The sequence below is a fragment of the Sinocyclocheilus anshuiensis genome, unplaced genomic scaffold (genome assembly GCF_001515605.1).
Source record: "Sinocyclocheilus anshuiensis isolate Anshui unplaced genomic scaffold, SAMN03320099.WGS_v1.1 scaffold86, whole genome shotgun sequence".
Classification (NCBI taxonomy): Eukaryota; Metazoa; Chordata; class Actinopteri; order Cypriniformes; family Cyprinidae; genus Sinocyclocheilus; species Sinocyclocheilus anshuiensis.
In genome coordinates, this window is record NW_015547662.1 from 3,057,155 (window position 1) to 3,074,463 (window position 17,309).

General features: G+C 37.5%; 1 protein-coding gene across 1 annotated transcript in view; it reads right to left on the reverse strand.

Moving 5' to 3' along the window:
* Positions 1-142: 142 nt before the first annotated feature.
* Positions 143-17,309, reverse strand: part of ecpas (Ecm29 proteasome adaptor and scaffold) — a 28,110-nt gene continuing 10,943 nt past the window's right edge. The window contains exons 19-50 of the mRNA XM_016504667.1: positions 15,474-15,693; positions 15,186-15,277; positions 14,586-14,720; positions 14,355-14,496; positions 14,024-14,196; positions 13,761-13,862; positions 12,491-12,614; positions 12,215-12,360; positions 12,067-12,121; positions 11,834-11,948; positions 11,136-11,204; positions 10,871-10,988; positions 10,599-10,766; positions 10,419-10,498; positions 10,217-10,322; positions 10,066-10,113; positions 9,848-9,966; positions 9,605-9,755; positions 8,567-8,632; positions 8,317-8,406; positions 8,167-8,233; positions 7,978-8,069; positions 7,823-7,889; positions 7,282-7,473; positions 4,706-4,917; positions 4,459-4,502; positions 2,618-2,810; positions 2,319-2,460; positions 2,130-2,235; positions 1,805-1,893; positions 1,485-1,556; positions 143-993 (exon numbers count right to left, since the gene is read on the reverse strand). Of these exons, the coding sequence (XP_016360153.1) occupies positions 854-993; positions 1,485-1,556; positions 1,805-1,893; positions 2,130-2,235; positions 2,319-2,460; positions 2,618-2,810; positions 4,459-4,502; positions 4,706-4,917; positions 7,282-7,473; positions 7,823-7,889; positions 7,978-8,069; positions 8,167-8,233; positions 8,317-8,406; positions 8,567-8,632; positions 9,605-9,755; positions 9,848-9,966; positions 10,066-10,113; positions 10,217-10,322; positions 10,419-10,498; positions 10,599-10,766; positions 10,871-10,988; positions 11,136-11,204; positions 11,834-11,948; positions 12,067-12,121; positions 12,215-12,360; positions 12,491-12,614; positions 13,761-13,862; positions 14,024-14,196; positions 14,355-14,496; positions 14,586-14,720; positions 15,186-15,277; positions 15,474-15,693 (3,735 nt within the window). The 3' untranslated portion in view covers positions 143-853. The remainder of the gene's footprint in view (positions 994-1,484; positions 1,557-1,804; positions 1,894-2,129; positions 2,236-2,318; positions 2,461-2,617; positions 2,811-4,458; positions 4,503-4,705; positions 4,918-7,281; positions 7,474-7,822; positions 7,890-7,977; positions 8,070-8,166; positions 8,234-8,316; positions 8,407-8,566; positions 8,633-9,604; positions 9,756-9,847; positions 9,967-10,065; positions 10,114-10,216; positions 10,323-10,418; positions 10,499-10,598; positions 10,767-10,870; positions 10,989-11,135; positions 11,205-11,833; positions 11,949-12,066; positions 12,122-12,214; positions 12,361-12,490; positions 12,615-13,760; positions 13,863-14,023; positions 14,197-14,354; positions 14,497-14,585; positions 14,721-15,185; positions 15,278-15,473; positions 15,694-17,309) is intronic.

Below are 17,309 nucleotides of genomic sequence, written 5' to 3' on the forward strand. Positions count from 1 at the left end.
GGTTGGTGAAAATGTCTAAGCAAAACATGATGAGGCTCCTTGTAGCCAAATGTAGTCTTTGCACATTAGTTATAGCATCAGGTAAAAGCATTTACACATGGCACACATGCAAACATGGACAAATGCAGATTTGAGGTTTCAATTCAATTTGTTACAAACTTCCCTTTAATTCATGTTTAATACCATTACACCAATCCTCATTTAAAAACATTCCACTTTATTCAAAGTATGGACAGATCCCTGTCCCTTTTGCTTGACTTTGTGATGCCTCCTTTTCTAACAGCACTGAATGAATGAAAGCAAAAGGTTGACTTTATATGGACAGTTCTCAATCAGTATCTTCACTCATTAATTTTTTTAACATAGAAAACTGCAGTAGTCACTCAAACCCCTTGAATGTAATTCAGTGTATATGTACAAGGGCTGTTCTGGCCCTGATCATTCTCTTGCCAAACAAGTAGTTTCATGTGTGTCACTCCAGAAAGCCTTCTGCTTCACAATCTCCATGATTTCCAGTATCTTGAGCAAAAAAACCAAACCAAGATGAAAGGAGTCACACTTGCACATACTGAGACTTTAACAAGGTTAAAATGGTTGGTGAAAATGTCTAAGCAAAACATGATGAGGCTCCTTGTAGCCAAATGTAGTCTTTGCACATTAGTTATAGCATCAGGTAAAAGCATTTACACATGGAAAAAAAGGTCTATGGCCTACACGGAGTTGTTTTGAGTGCAGAGATAATGGCATAATATGTGTGTATGTGACATGGCTGTGAGGATTATTACTGAAACATACGGTGGAGATTCTCAAATCAACCCTCAGGACAGTATGTGCGTGTGTTTGGGCAGGTTATTCATGGCAGGGCTTGTATTTTTCTTCTCATGGTCTGGGCTTTGTCCTTCAGGTCTGGACGGCTGTCTGTTTCCATTGTAGCTAAAGAACGCTGAAGCTGCTGCCGACTCCTCTCAGAGAGACACTCCCACTGATCGCTCTCTACAAACATAAAACAGCATCAGTCTTTATAGTGAGAAGCTTTCCATCCAACTTTCATACCTGCAAACTCGTCATCTTCTGGTTTTTATTACATTTTATAAAACTTTTTTTGTCACAACATATTATTCGAACTGCAAAGTTGTTTAAATCATAGTTCTTTTTGGCATTTTACAGTTTAAGATGTTACTATGAACACTGCTGTTGTTTGAAATGTTGCTACCTGAACATTATGTAGTTCTATTCCAATATCAGAATTTTCCTTAATAATTTCAAATTCCAAGATGAAAAATTCCACCATTCTACTGGTATTTGTTTGCAGGTATGCACTGTAAAAAGTGTCCTCGACATTTCAGATAAATAATTTTTAACTTTTAAAAGGAACTAATGAGTTGGCATGTCAATCACTACAAAATCATTTATATTTGTACATGGAACATTTGAAACAGTTCTGTAATCAGCTATTTTTATGAAAGTCAGCAAATCAATGCTACCTTCAATCCTCTTCAACAGAAGTTCGACTACCGCCAAGGCGTCTGTTCTTACTGAAGAATAGCTTTTGTTTTCTGTAGGAGAAAAAGAATGATACTCATAAACGAAGTCTGAATGAAAGGTGATCATTAAAAAGGTCACCCCAAAATGAATTTTCATTCCATTTTTCAGTGGAAAATAAAGGATACTGCAAGAAATGTTTTTTTGTGTGTTCCACAGAAGAAAGTTAGTCATACTGGTTTAGAACAACTTGAGGGTGAGTACATTTTCCGTTTTGGGAGACAAATGCCTTTAATGTTTAGAAATTCATGAGAAACTCCACCTAATGGTGTTGCCAGAGCAGTGCAGGTTTCAGACAACAGCTCAGTCAGAACAGCAGCGTTCTGATGATCCTTATCCAGCAGCAACAATCTAAAACGTACACACACAAAACACCATACAGTCATTATGGCATTCAAAATCTTTTTAATGCATTTCACCAACAATTTTACCACTTCACTCTTTTTTTTTTTGGACTTGTAAGCACTGTTGTTTCCACAAAGAAATTCAAATATGGTTTAAAAACACGGTTTCCATTTAGAACACTATATATTTCACACAGACAAGGCATTTGTTACAGAACCTTCAAGATTTTTAGCATACTATACCCCTGATAGAAGACCTTCAATGCACGCAGGACTCCCAGTTGCACTCTCCACGTGCTCAACTTCAGTCTATCGCACATTAGGCTACAAACCTCATTCTGGAACTGATCTACAACACAAAACACACTCATTATACATCTGTGTCTGTGTCTGTGTGTGTGTGTGTGTCTGAGACTTGTAACTGAGACTTACTCTGTGTCTGAATTGTTTTAGGCCAGGTCTTTCCAAGTGTCTCAAATGCACACAGCAGAACTTCTGTCTGTAATTCACGAGCTTTAGCTTCATCGTCGTCATCATTATCATGTTTTGGGGAGCTGGCACTTGCTGGCTGATTCTAAATTTAAAAAAATAATAATAATAATAAATACTGAATCATTAAAACACTTTCAGGAATATTGTAAGACTGTAACTCAATTGGGATGAAATGCCAAAGCTTAAAAAAAAATAAAAAAAAGGAAAGATTTACTGTGAGCATGTAGGGTTTGCTGCACCTTTTTAATGAGAGGAAGCACAATGTCGGTGATTTCCTGAAAACGATCCTCCTGCGTTGATTCCAAGATGTCTGCTGCACTGCGTAAAGCCGCCATTCTATAAACCAGACTCTCCTTCTTACATTCCTTCAGCACCAGATCCAGTACCTCGCTCACCGTCGGCTGACCTGCTGCAGGCTTCTGTAGCTCCACACTACAGACAGAACCACACGTATATGAAAAGTTACTGAATGTACATGAGTTTTATTAACCCAGAATCAGCAAGAGGCTTATCGTTTTCTGTTTTCCTGTGAGTTCTGGTTTTCCAGCATGCTCTGCACAACCCACCATAAAAAGGCTAAACATAATATTAAGAATCAAAGTTATGTAAACCTCTTAAGGCAAGTACTACATTTAAAAAATTGCCATATATTTAAAGGAGTAGTTCACCAAAAAATGAAAATTGTCTGAAACTTTACTCACCTTCAAGGGATAGTTCACCCAAAAATGAAAATTACCCCACAATTTACTCACCTTCAAGCCATCCTAGGTGTATATGACATTCTTCTTTCAGATTAATACAATCCGAGTTATATTAAAAATCATGCTGGCTCTTCCAAGCTTTATAATGGGAGTGGATGGTAGCCCAAAATTTGAAGTCCAAAAAATTGAACCAATCCATTATAAAAGAAGTCCACACGGCTCCGGGGGGTTAATAAAGGCCTTCTGAAGTGACGCGATGCGTTTGTGTAAGAAAAATATCCATATTTTCAACTTTATAAACCTTAATCTCTAGCTTACGCTAATTGTTGTACGCGTGTTCACGAGAGAGTGGCGTCCAGCGGATGACGTAGCATGTAGGCAAACGCGGTGACGAAGGCGGAAGTGACGAATGTGGAAGTGCAGAGGAGAGAGCAAAACAAAACACCGGTCACAAATTAGTAGTACAAAACGAGGATTTGTAAAGAAAAATGTCGGAGGATTTCAATATAAGCCAAGAGGACACTGGTTTTCCTTTGCTGTAAACAAAACTTGTTTCTGGCGAGACTAGCATATTCTCACCAGAGTTTAAGCTACGTGCTACGTCATCCACTGGACGCCACTCTCTCGTGAACGTGCGTACAACAGTTAGCGGAAGTTAGAGATTAAGGTTTATAAAGTTGTAAATATGGATATTTTTTTTTACACAAATGCATCGCGTCGCTTCAGAAGGCCTGTATTAACCCCCCGGAGCCGTGTGGACTTCTTTTATAATGGATTGGTTCAATTTTTTGGACTTTAAATTTTGGGCTACTATCCACTCCCATTATAAAGCTTGGAAGAGCCAGGATGATTTTTTAAATAACTCAGATTGTATTCGTCTGAAAGAAGAAAGTCATATGCATCTAGGATGGCTTGAGGGTAAGTAAATCATGGGGCAATTTTCATTTTTGGGTGAACTAACCTTTTTCAGGTCATCTGAAATGAGTTTGTTTCTTCATCTGAACAAATTTGGAGAAATTTCCATTAAATTACTTGCTCTGCAATGGATCTTCTGCAGTGAATGGGTGCCGTCGGAATGAGAGTCCAAAACAGCTGATAAAAATATTGTGGATTACTGTGCATTTATCAGCTGTTTGGACTCTCATTCTGACGGCACCCATTCACTGCAGAGCATCCATTGGTGAGCAAGTGATGCAATGCTACATTTCTCCAAATCTGTTCTGATGAAGAAACAAACTCATCTACATCTTAGATGGCCTGAGGGTGAGAACACTGTCAGCAAATTCACTCATTTTTGAGTGAATTATTCCCTTAAGGTTTTTTTTTTTTTTTTGCTAAACATCACAAGTGTGTGAAAGAAACAGACAGTAGAGTCTAACCTGCATTTAGACACTACAGATCCAACAGCTTTCAACAGCTCTTCCTGTGAACATACAAGCCATTACACTTCAGCAGCCACAAACACAATGAAGAAAGAAATCAGTTTCAACCACTGAGATCCACTGAGACCATGAGATCATGTTTGTCTGCTTCCAGAGCAAACAGAGTATTATTAATCCTAGCCCAGGTGCATAAAGTCTGTCCCTCAGCACAGAGCACATGTTTGAGAAAGAGAGAGTATATTACCTTCCCTGCCCAGGTGCGTCCTGCAAGCCCCTGTAGCAGTGCACTCAACACCATGCCCAGGTGAGGTGCCACCAGTGAGCCCGTTTGTTGCTTAGCAATAGTTGCCATGGCAGCGGCACCCTGAGCCTTCATCTTCCAGGACTGAGACTGCAGAGCCCTCTGAGTAATGGCTATGAGCTCAGTCATGTACAACCTGATTCCACCAAAGCTGCCTAAAAACACAGAATACAAAACAAAATGCTAAATTGGGAGAACAGTGTTCATTTATAATTTAGAGTTAATTCATTCTCTCACGCTAACCCTAACACACTATAATAAGTAGTACACTACTGTTTGGGGTCAGTATGATTTTTATTTATTTATTCTTTAAGAAATTAATACTTTTATTCTACAAGGATACGTTAAAGGGGTCATGAACTGCCTTTTTTTAATTATTTTGTACTGTTCTCTGAGGTCCACTTATAATGTTTTCAAGATTTTAACATAGAAAAACATCTATTTTCTGTCCTGTTTTGACCCCCCTCATCAGAATGCTCTGTTTGAATAGCCGTGGCGGATTGTAGACTCGGAAGTAAACGCCCACTGCTATGATTGGCTAACAGTTGTGTATGTTTGTCAGCCTACATCCTTCATAGAGGGACGCTGCTGTGGTTAAAAACATATAAATACTCAGTTCATATCAAACGATCTGTAATAACAGACAAAGCAATAGTGACCACATAATAAAAACAGTTCCTCACACCTGTGTGGTGCGACATTACTGTCGGATCCAATATAGTCGCCACAGCATCGTCTTTTAGTTTTAATCGCTCTGAAAATCCTGCGTCGAGCTGTGCCTTGTTTGTAAATGAACCCGCGGTAAAATGAAGTGAACAAATGACCAAGTTCTTATTGACGCGATCTGGATCTTCATTAAAAATAAAGTTCATCCACTCTTTCCTAATGTTGGGATCAGAAGGAAGACAATGCAAACACTGTGTTTTTCCACAATTTGGCACTTCACAGTGTCTTGTCTTAGGAGCATCTTTATCGTTTGGTTTCTGCGTAGACCTGCGTTTCCCTCTCTCGTTGGGGGGGCTAAACAGGCAGTGCTGTAGAAGCAGGCCCTGATCTTCTTCTGTGGTGGCGGGGTTTAGCCACAATATTATGTCAAAGTGGCACATTCCACAACCTGTCGTTTTGGCAGATTGGCTTCAATATAAGCTGTTTTTAGACTAACCAGAAAGTTTTGAGATCTGAAACTTACAGTTTGTTTTTATAGCAAAATGACCTCTTATATGTCAAAAGATCAAGGGAATTTTGATTTCTCAGTTCATGACCCCTTTAAACTGATTAGAATTGACAGTACAAGACATTTATATTGCGACAAGATTTATTTCATATAAATGCAGTTCTTTTGAATTTTCTATTCCAAAGAATCATGAAAAATATTGTGCATCACAAAAATATTAAGCAGCACGATAATAAGAAGAAATGTTTCTTGAGCAGCAAATCAGCATATTAGAATGATTTCTGAAGGAAAAATGGTGTTATGGCTACTAAAAATTTAGCTTTGCATCACAGAAATCAATTACATTTTAAAATACATTAAAATAGAAAATAGTTATTTTAAACTAATAATGTTTCATTTTTGATCAAATAAATGCAGCTTTGGTGAGCATAAGAGACTTCTTTCGGTTTTGATCAACATTATAACTAAAATATTCATAAAATCAAAAGTCAATTTTGATTAGATATGAAAAGAATCTATATATGTAATCTGATGCTAAAATGTTTATGTCTAACATAGCAATAGGGCTAGGTAATATATCAAAAATTAAACATTTTTTAAACTTTTGATCTAGGATTTCTATGTGCTTTTTTATTTACCCACTGATCCATCCACGTCTCATTATTTGTATGAGAGCATTAATATATGTTTTAATAAATTTCAGTAACAAATGCTGTAATAGACCTTGGCACGGTTTGATTATTTACATATAACTGTTCAAACTGTCTGGTCGGGAAATGTCATGCCCCTTACCATAGCCGCCTGCGAACTTCAGTGTAAATATTGTGTCAAAATCAAATCAATTTGAGCGCGATTTAAACCCGGATGATTGTAACCACTCTAAGTTCGTCTGCCTTGGGAAAGCTAGCGTGTCTCCGACATAGTGATAACACTCGTTGCCTTCTCTAGTGCAGCTCAACCAGGTCTCGTCCCATTCGTCGATATTTGTGATATCACAAATCCCGGAAAATATGCGTTGTAGTCCAAACAAGTCATTCGTTGTAGTTTTTGAAAAGTGATTTCTGTTAAATAAAATATCTCCTTTTGAATTGGACTTTGAGCTTTGTAACTTTGCAGATCTTTTTTATGCTCAAACAGCAACATTACAGACTAACTAAAGTTGAAAAAGTGAAAAAGCATAATAGGACCCCTTTAAAATAAAATCTTTACACACCCAATGGAAAAAAAGCAAAGGGTTAAATGACTGCTTCTTTTTTTTTAGATTTGATTTCAGGTCATTCAAAATATTATGAATTAATCTCCAAAACTATCTTTTCTCCTCCAAGGGTTGTGCATCTTAACCTACCAGGTACGTGTTCCTGCCAGACCTCAGACCACAGGTTGGCCTCGGCGCTCTCTCCCTTCTCTTCCTCGGGCTCCTGATGCATGGCCAGAAATGCCAGCGGCAGAGCCACTCCAGCATGAGCCTTCAACACATCAGGACTGTAGTGACTGATGGCATGAACCACCAGACAACATGAGGACCTGTACAGTGCCTCTGAGGATTACAGAAAACACTTCACAAATCTAGATAGCACAAGGGTTTTCACACAATTCTTATTATTCAAGAGAAATCCTCTTCATTAAATGAACGGTTCACCCATAAATGAAAATGTGGTCATTATTAACTCATCGTCATGTGATTCCAAAACCTTATGACTGTCCGTTTTCCATGGAACACAAAAAGAGATGTTTTGAAGTAATGCTCAAGCTGCTCTTTTACATAGCACAACGCCAACTTTTTTCTTTTGTGTTCGACCAAAGAAAGTCAAGTCATTTGGGTTTAGAAGGACATGAGGGCATTCATATTTGGGTGAACTATTGCTTTAAAGTCTATGTCCTCCTACCCTCTTTTGCCAGGTACCAGGTATTCAGTTTCTGCAGAAGCTTCTCAACGCTGCTGTCTTTGGCTGTCTGATGGGGAAAACAAAGAGTATTGTTTTGTAGCTCTGTAGTTGCTTTAGGTTCAATTGACATACGTATTCAAGGTGTGTTTTCATACCCTGACCAGATGTCCAATGGCAAAGGCAAACGACTTCTGAATGACGCTACTACGGTCATTGATCCCATTTAGGAGTGCACTCATGAGTTTACCTGTGAGACAAGACCAAGAAAAACATGTATAACACACATATAAGACTTATAAATGTACAAAACAGTATAACCCCTCTGATCCGTCAGTACATGTTACCTGAATATGGTGTGAGATCTTGAGGGCACTGCACTGTCAATGACACAATCACACTGGCACATCCTCCCTACAACAACATACAACTGTCAGCCTGTGTGTACATGTGGGAGCAAAAGTGCATTACTGACAAAAATCGAGCAGGATGTGTACCTTTGTTCCAAGTCCGATTCCACTCTTTAGTAGATCACAAAGTTTTGGAACAAGCTCGCCTAAGACAGATACATCCAAGTGCTGTAGACACTAAAAACACAAACACAGCTCACATAAACACTGCAGTCTAAAAATACACTTGTAAATGTGGCTACATGCAAATAGATGCGTTTTTGTAATTAAATGCTCTTGTAATTACCCATTTGGAATGTAGCTAACGCGTCATAAGGATAGACTTGATGTGTCTTACCATATTAATGGTTTCCATCATAGGAGAGGACTTGGCTGCACTTAACCTTGCAGCATCCATTGCACTCTGCCATAGAAGGAAATGTGAAAATGAGTTCAGTACATTCAGAACGTGAGGTGTGTAACATCTATATAACTAATGTCAACAAAAGGAATAGCAAAAAATAATGGCACTTTTCAAACGCTCTATATTGGCCATTGTTTGGATAAACGCAAACTCACTTTGTAAATAAAAAATAAATAAATAAAAATAAAATAAAAAGTATTATTTTATTATTACATTTAACTAACATTTTAAACAAATTAAATAAACTTTTAAATATGTCTATTTATTTGTCAGTTTGGACCATTTTGGATCATGATTTATTACTATTATTTTTTACAAATTTGTTACATTTAACCACATCTTTAAACATGAATTAAATGTAGAGTTTAAGGTATATCTATTTACAAAAAAAATATATATATATATATAAAAAAAAAAATTTATAATATAAATTATACATTGACTAAATAAGAGAATATAAATAATTGATTCTTTAATTTTGTGTTTAAGTGTGTGATGGAGAGACTGCAGTCCTCCATCACTGTATTTTACTGTGTTCATACTGTTCTTGTGTATTGGTTATTTCACAATATTTATTTGGGGTTCGCTGTTTATATGTCCTATTTTAGCAGAGTGGCCTACACGGAAGCACAAACCTGATGGGAAATGATTCATTTTAGCAATTTATGGAAATGTTTATGTGCAATAATCACATCTTTGGAATGAAATGAGGCAATATTTTGTTTTTTTTGTAAATGGTATGTTCCAATTAGTAAGAGCAGGAACAACAGACACTATTGTCTTGTTAGAGCTGCTTTATAACAAAATTTGGACTTGCCTCATATTTGATCAAGTTTGCATCAATGATTCTGTTACTTTCCTGTTTAATACTGGGAATCTGCTTTGAAGCGATCTCAGTTGTATAAAGCGCTATATAAACAAAAGTGACTTGACGTCTAGTCTTCCATACCAGATGATCACAGAGCGGCTCACCTTCTCCTGCTCTGTGGCTCTCAGACTGAGGTAGTTGAGCACCTGTGGTTCCAGCACGCTCAGGGCCTCCAGCAGAGCCGGGATGAGTCGAGGAGCATGGGGTTTCAGACGGCTGCCTGCTGTTTTACTGATCTTCACTAGAGTTTGGATACTAAAACAAAGCAATACTCAAGACTTTTACTCTGAATATAAAGATTTATTATGGTTTGTGTGCATGTGGCTGGTCAATGCATGTGTTCTTACCTGAGAGTCCGCACTTCGGTTACGTTGCTGACGATGCCTTTGTCCAGTAGAGTTGGCAACAACACAGCCACTGTCCTCTGAGCAGTAACACCTGTTGATTCACACATGCGCACACACACCTATTGGACAAACACACACACACACACATCAGTTATCTGTGATGATGTCTCAAGAGTGGGAAATCATTGGAATATCCAGTATTCAGTGCTGCAACTCACTTTACTGAGAGTCTTTAGAGTCAGATCTGCCACCTTACGAACTGACTCCTACAACAGGAAACAAATAAGACTGTCAAATGAAAACAGCTGTAGATTACAAACAAGCACACACAGAACACTGCAAAAAATACAGCAGCCTTTTATTTATCACCTTTATATCATCCAGGACCCGAAACAGAGTCTCCCAGATTTCTGACAGGCGGTCAATGATTTCATCTGCCTGCCTTCCACGTATCAGATCGTTCAAAGCCAAGCAGCTGGAAAAAATAAATAAATAAAAGGGCCCTGATGATTTGAACCCAATCTAGAAGAGAGGAAATCAAGGTTCTTTCAAGCGTATCTAGACAATTTACCTTGACTCCCGCACCCTCCACATGTTACTAGTGAGGCTGGAAATGACATCTTGAAGAATTTCCTTAAAATATTTTTCCACCTGTCAAAAATAAACAAAATATAATTGTAATAACAATACTGTGTCCCTACTATCTTTTAAGCAATGTAATTCATGATTCTGAGTTGTAATAATATCTTACAATGGTTTTATCCGTGACCAGAGCATCCCAGATGCTAGTCATGGCCTGCCTGATGGCCAGGTTGGGATCAAACTGATATCTATAGAGGCGGGGAACCAGCTGAGGCAGGAAAGGAGCCAGCTGCTCACCTGCTTTAGCTGCAATAATGTTAAACCCAAATGCTGCCCCCTACAGTACAGGAAGAGTCAACGATCATTGCATGCTACTGAAAAAGGCTCTGAATAATAAGTTACCAAGTTATAAACAATCACATCATGGTTAATATAGTTTACCTTCCTGGAATTCCACATGGCATGGTGATTGGCAAGATTCATGAACTTATAAACAAGATCTGGTTGGTTTAGATCACTAGCCAATGCACAGAGCTCCTTATAGGTTGAGAGTCCTTGTCTACCAAAGTAAACAAACAAAACAATATATGATGAAAGAAAACATCTAGTCCTGTAATCTCATTAAAAATACATTCTCAAATCTGTGAAGTCCTACTCCCTTAAAATGTTTCGAAACCATCTGAAATATAATAAAAGAAGGACGTACCCATCAGGTGCTTTACCAAGGGACTCCCCCCGGAAGACTTCAGTGTCCTCTGAGACGGTATGTTTGGCACTGAAAACATAAAATCTCAAAGCTATCAAAATAGTCAGGAGCGAATCATACACGTTGCAATGTATCCAAGTGCCCAAGATAGGGCTGTGCAACAAATCGAATGCGATTTTCATGCGCATCTCGTCACTAAAGCCGCTCCTGTGATTTGTAGTAAAACTCCAGCATGTGCTTTCAGCTGGAGCGGCATTTACTACACAGAGCCGTAGTTCACTGACAAGCTACACAAAATCGCATTCATAATCGGCAATGAATCGCCTGCGATTTTGAACGCAATTTTGCGTAGCTTGTCAGTGAACTACGGCTCTGTGTAGTAAATGCGCTCCATCTGAAAGCACGTGCTGGAGATTTACTATTAATCACAGGAGCGCCTTTACTGACGAGATGCGCATGAAAATCACATTCGATTTTTTGCACAGCCCTAGCCCAAGATATATTATTCTGTGATGTAGCTCATTGAAAAAAATAAAAAATAAATCAGATGCTGTCTGCATCTGGTTAGTAGCCTATATAGAGTAATTGCTCCATATTCAGGGGCTTGGTAAGTCTTCATAATGCAATTTATGACAAATCATACTCCAAAAGTCCATAATAATAAAAGGAATACCAGAAATAAGCTGGTTTATTAATACCTTTTACCAGTCATGAGAGTTTCCACAAGGGTTGATACCAATTCCTGTTGATCCTGTTCTCCTCCGAGCTCATAAACCATCCCGAGTCCTTTAGATGCCACATCTTGGCTGAGTTCTACACACACAGATCATAACTATCAATCTTGCCCACAAGCTCCCCAACTTTAGAGACTGTCAAAATGTAATGTGACCTTTACAAGAGCAGTATCATAAAGAAGCAGTATGTCACTCACCATCTGGATCAGACAAGATAGAAATAAAGGCTGTCTGGATCTCCTTCAGATGAGACTATCACAGGCAAAGAGAGAACAGATGCTTTGCAATGTCAATGTTTTTTTGTATGTGTGAATGAGACTGGGAGTGCACTTTGTATGTATTTACCTGTATTTCTTTGTGATGGCTGAGTTTCTTGACTAGAGACAAGAGCCATATGCAGGCAGCCTGCCGAACATGAGGGTTTGGACTTGATATATATTTTGACAAGACAGAGTTCAAAACCCAGGGCACAATATCATTATTCTTCACATCTGAAAGAGGAAGAAAGAAATTATTTAAGTGCACAACTCTGAATCAGGGCTTGTCCAAAAGTCATGTATGCACAAGTAAGACAAGTGTGTTCCCTTGTTCCCTCTCTCTATCTCTCCCACACATACTTACTGTCAGGCGGGCAGTATTGGTCTTCTGTGCAAGTCCACACATCTCGGGCAGCTCCAGAGCAGCTTCCTATAGCAGCATTAGTTAAAGCCTCTCCTACTGTAAACTGTAGCTCCACCTGCTTGGCCTAAAGAAACCCAACACAACATTTAAGAATAAGAAATGTGAAGAAATGGCCACATCATTTTTTTCATATTATTTATTTAATATGAATTCATTGCACTATGTTGACAAAACTAGGGTTGTCGATTTAAGGCATTAATTATGGAAAATATAATGTGTTAAAATTATTAATGCATTCAACAGCCCAGACCTGTATGTCATCTTTGCAAGCAGTTGCTAACGAATATGATGCAGGATGCGACTGACTGCATAATGTAGTCTATTAAAATCCAGTTATATGCCCCTAAAATTCAAGATATGAGAGCAAAAAATTTCCCTGTATGGGTTTTTGTCTTATATTTAGATCATATGATATATAGCAGTTTAGCAATATCACACGAGCAAGAGTGCTGTTTTTTTCCCCTGAATATCTGCACGATTGCAAATATGATTTGACTTTATACAACAGTTCACTAAACAAGAAGTTAATCTCGTGTTACATTTTTGAGACAATATTGTCAGTATTGTCTGTTTTTGCTCAGTTTCACCAATGTAAATAGTTCCAAACAAAGCCACATCTTGAGCAACACACAACAGCGTTTTGGTACTGAATAAATCCGAGTTTTGAACAAATCGAGTGAGGCAATGCTTCAGTGACCAATTCATAAAGATCAGCCATTTGAATGAATTGGCTTAATGAACAAATGACTTGTTGCCACTTACTGGCAGTTTTATTTACATATTTAGAGTACCATTTCATTTTTGTAAAAAAATTATAATAATAATAATTTTCTATTTCAATATTCATTTTTTTCTATGTTGAATCAATATTATTTTTTAAAGGTACTTTTTGTAATGTCTATTCAATGCTTTTCTCGTTTAACACAATAATGACTTTAAATGATCTTTTGGGAGGTCATTTCTCAGCCAGAATTGATGCATTCGATTAATTAATCAGCACATCATTTAATTAATTAGATTAACAATTTTAATCACTTGGCAGCCCTAGACAAAACACATTATGCGTACATATTAAATAATCTTACTTGTAATACACAATAAATAGTCTCATTTGTTTGTATTTTATTTAGAATTAATAAAAGGTATAATTAATAACATAATTTCTATTGGCTTTAAATGTTATGACCTTCTTCATGACACATCACATTACCTCTACTGAATCCATGAGGCCCTGCAGGATTTTCTTCTGGTGTGGGAATTCACCATCTCCCACCGGCAGAAACCCAAGAGTCTGGATGGCACGTTCTTTCATCTGACAACACAAAGAGCAGACAATCAGTACCACAAACACTTCATTTCATTGAGGAAACAGTGTGAAAATTGATCTGTACAGAAGCTCGTATTTGGATGAAGAATGCACACATCAATAATACGGTCACAATCATTCACTCAGAGTGTGTGTTTTGTTTTTACCTTGCCAGTCTCTTTTCCAGATGGGATCCTGGCAAGCAGATTATCCACTAGACTGAGTTTAGTGAAGCCATTTCCATCAGCTGGTATCAGCAACACGCTGTTACGCCCAATCTCTCCCAATGCTGTCACAGCAGCAACAGTCAACAGAGGAGACTCGCTATCCAAAAATGAACCTGCAAGACAAACACATTGGTAGCTGTTTGCTTAAGTGAATATAATTTTATGTTTTTGCTGCAATAGTTAACTAATGAAACAAAGTTCATTGTGTTATTCAAGAGCATCCCAATATCAAGTGTCCAATGTGTGAAACTCTTTGTGAAAAGGCACATACCGATGGCTTTTGTGGCTATGGCAATTAGTTCCTCATTTTCTTTGGGAGTGGGTTCAGTAGGCATTAGGCTCCGCCTCTTATTCATGTATCTGCCCACCATGTAGCCAAGAGCCAAGATGGCACCATGCTGAGTCTCAGGACTCTTAATGTAAAAAAATAAATAAATAAAATAAATTTCAAAAATGTGATAAATTTCTCAATTTAAAAAACATTACACTATTTTAAACATACATGTGTGTCTTTAGTTGTCTTAATCAGGTTTTGCACAGCAGTTCTAAGCTCATTTCCAGACATAGTAGAAACAACTACAGCGTACAGTTGTGCTGCCAATTCACGCATGTCTTCTTTATTAGTGTTCATGAGACCCTGCAAAACAAACATTATTAATTAACCAAATTAGAGTTTTTAGTCAGACATGCTTACAGTCTTCATTCTAGAGGATATAATATAATATACACTTAGTTTGGGATCATTAAGATTTTTTATGTTTTTGAAAAAATATTTTTTTCTTTCTGAATTCTTCAGTGTCACATGATCCTTCAGAAATTATTCTAATATGCTCATTTGGTGCTGAAAAAAAATTTTCCTTCTATTATCAGTGCAAATGCTACTTACTATTTTTGTAACAGATTTTTTTTTGTCAGGATTATTTGATGAACAAAAACTTCAAAAGAACATTTATTTATCTTACATTGAAAAGTCTTTACGGTCACTTATGATCAAATTAATGCATCCCTGCTGAAATTATTTTTAAAAAACCATACCGACACCAAACCTTAGGTTCACCTTACCTAATGGTAATATAATATAATGCAATATATTAATAATTACTTTAATCCAGTCGATTTTGTCAACAAAGTTGGGGGTAAGTTTCTCTGGACACACAGAGACCACTTCCAAAAGACAGTACATCACTGGGATACCTGTATTAATGAATCATATCACAACATCAGATCACAACAAATAAAATCTACAATAATCCACTTAATCTATTTCCTGTAGATTATGTTCTACATATTACACAAAGACATTAAATATATTCCATATATGTAGTAATGCCAGTTTTAGATAATCATACTGCCCAACCCTCTTAGAAGCCATAATTTGTAAACTCCTCACCCCCTACAGCTGACAGCAGCTGTTGCAGTAAGGCCATGTATATGTGAACTGGATTGGCCTCTCCTCCTTTAGTGGCTGAGGAAGGAGAAGCTTCATTGGACAGTAATGATTGAACATAGCGTCCGATAAGAGGAGCATCATCCTGCATGTCCATCAGGCTCTGAGATGTGGATGTGGCACCAGCACTATAAGCTAAACACATTCTCAGATAAAGAACTATCTGTGGAAACAAAAGAGTAATAAAGAGATGCATTTGTGCAAGTAAAAATACATGTGGCATGTTTATTAAAGAAATACAATTTTGAAAGAATTCTTAAAGGGACAGCTCACGCAAAAATGAAAATTCTGTCATCATTTACTCACCCTCCACTTGTTCAACAAAACAGCTGACAGTAGCCATTGACTTCCACTAGGGCTGTCACGATATTAGAGTTTTCACTACACGACTATTGGGGCCACAAAAATTCACAATAACGATATATAGTGATATATATAGAAATCTTGAGAAATAAAAATAAACAAATAAATAAACCATGCTATCAGTCAAATTCATCATTATTTTTGACCAATGAATCACACCATCGCATACAAAAAGAACAATTACAGTAATCAGAAGAGACTAAAATGCTAACCGTTTTTAGTTTACTACAGCATCAAAGTACAACAGTTTTTGAGAACATTTTTTTACTCCAAACGAGTGTTTTAAATAACTTCCTTCTGTGAACTGATTCTTATCACAGAATAAGGCAGAAATTATATTATTTTACAGTATTTAATACATTGATAAATGTTATGTCGATTAGCATTACTTTATAAATACATATCCTTATTAAATTACCTGAGATGGCTTGAAGAACACAGATAAACCATATACATGTTTGTTGACTGTCTTCATGTTTCATCAGATACAGAGCTCCAGACTGCGACCATTTTTTCTGCCGGTGCGACTAATTTTTGTGAGCGGTCGCACTGGCGCGACCACCGCGTTGTCCAACTCATAAGCGCTGCCATTTCTGTTGCATTTGAGAAACATCAAATGGCAAACGAAAACGAAACTAAACCGTGCTGTTTCAGCTGCCAGCGCGGACCGTTTATCAGCTCGCACCGCGACACAAACAAACTTTTACGAGCTCAGAACAGCTTTACTCGGGAGCCAAAGTTGATTTCGCGACTCTGTTACTGCACAGATGCAACAGTGCTGCGAGATCCAGTGAGAAGCGTTTGAATTCGCCGCACAATGATAAGGTTGCTGCGAGATCTAGTGAGAATCATTCAAATTCTGTTCAGAATTCTCCGTTATAACAAAGACTATAGAATACCTTAAAGGGACTTTGGTTATAAACAGCGCTGACATACGTCAGGAAACCAGAAGCAGTAATGCTAACTGTAACCATGGTGTTGTGGTAGAAATAGTCGAATGCATTACATCATTCATTTCAGGGTTTGTACAACCTTTTGAGAGAGAATTTCAAGCACTTTTCAATGACTTTCAAGCATTTCACACAACTATTTCCAGCACTTTAAAGCTCTAAAATGATCCAGTTTGAATGTTATTTTTAATGGGATGACCAAAATATACTTTGTGGCAGACAAACTCTTAAGTAAAATTTAAAGGGGTCATATGAGTTTTCCTTTCTCTTTGGAGTGTTACAAGCTCTTGGTGCATAAAGAAGATCTGTAAAGTTGCAAAGACTAAAGTCTCAAATCCAAAGAGATATTCTTTATAAAAGTTAAGAGTCAGCCACGCCTACCTAAAACGGCTCATTCTAACACGCCCCCACATGTCTATGTCACTATGTGGAAATATTAGCATAATGCAGCCCAAATGTGCACGCA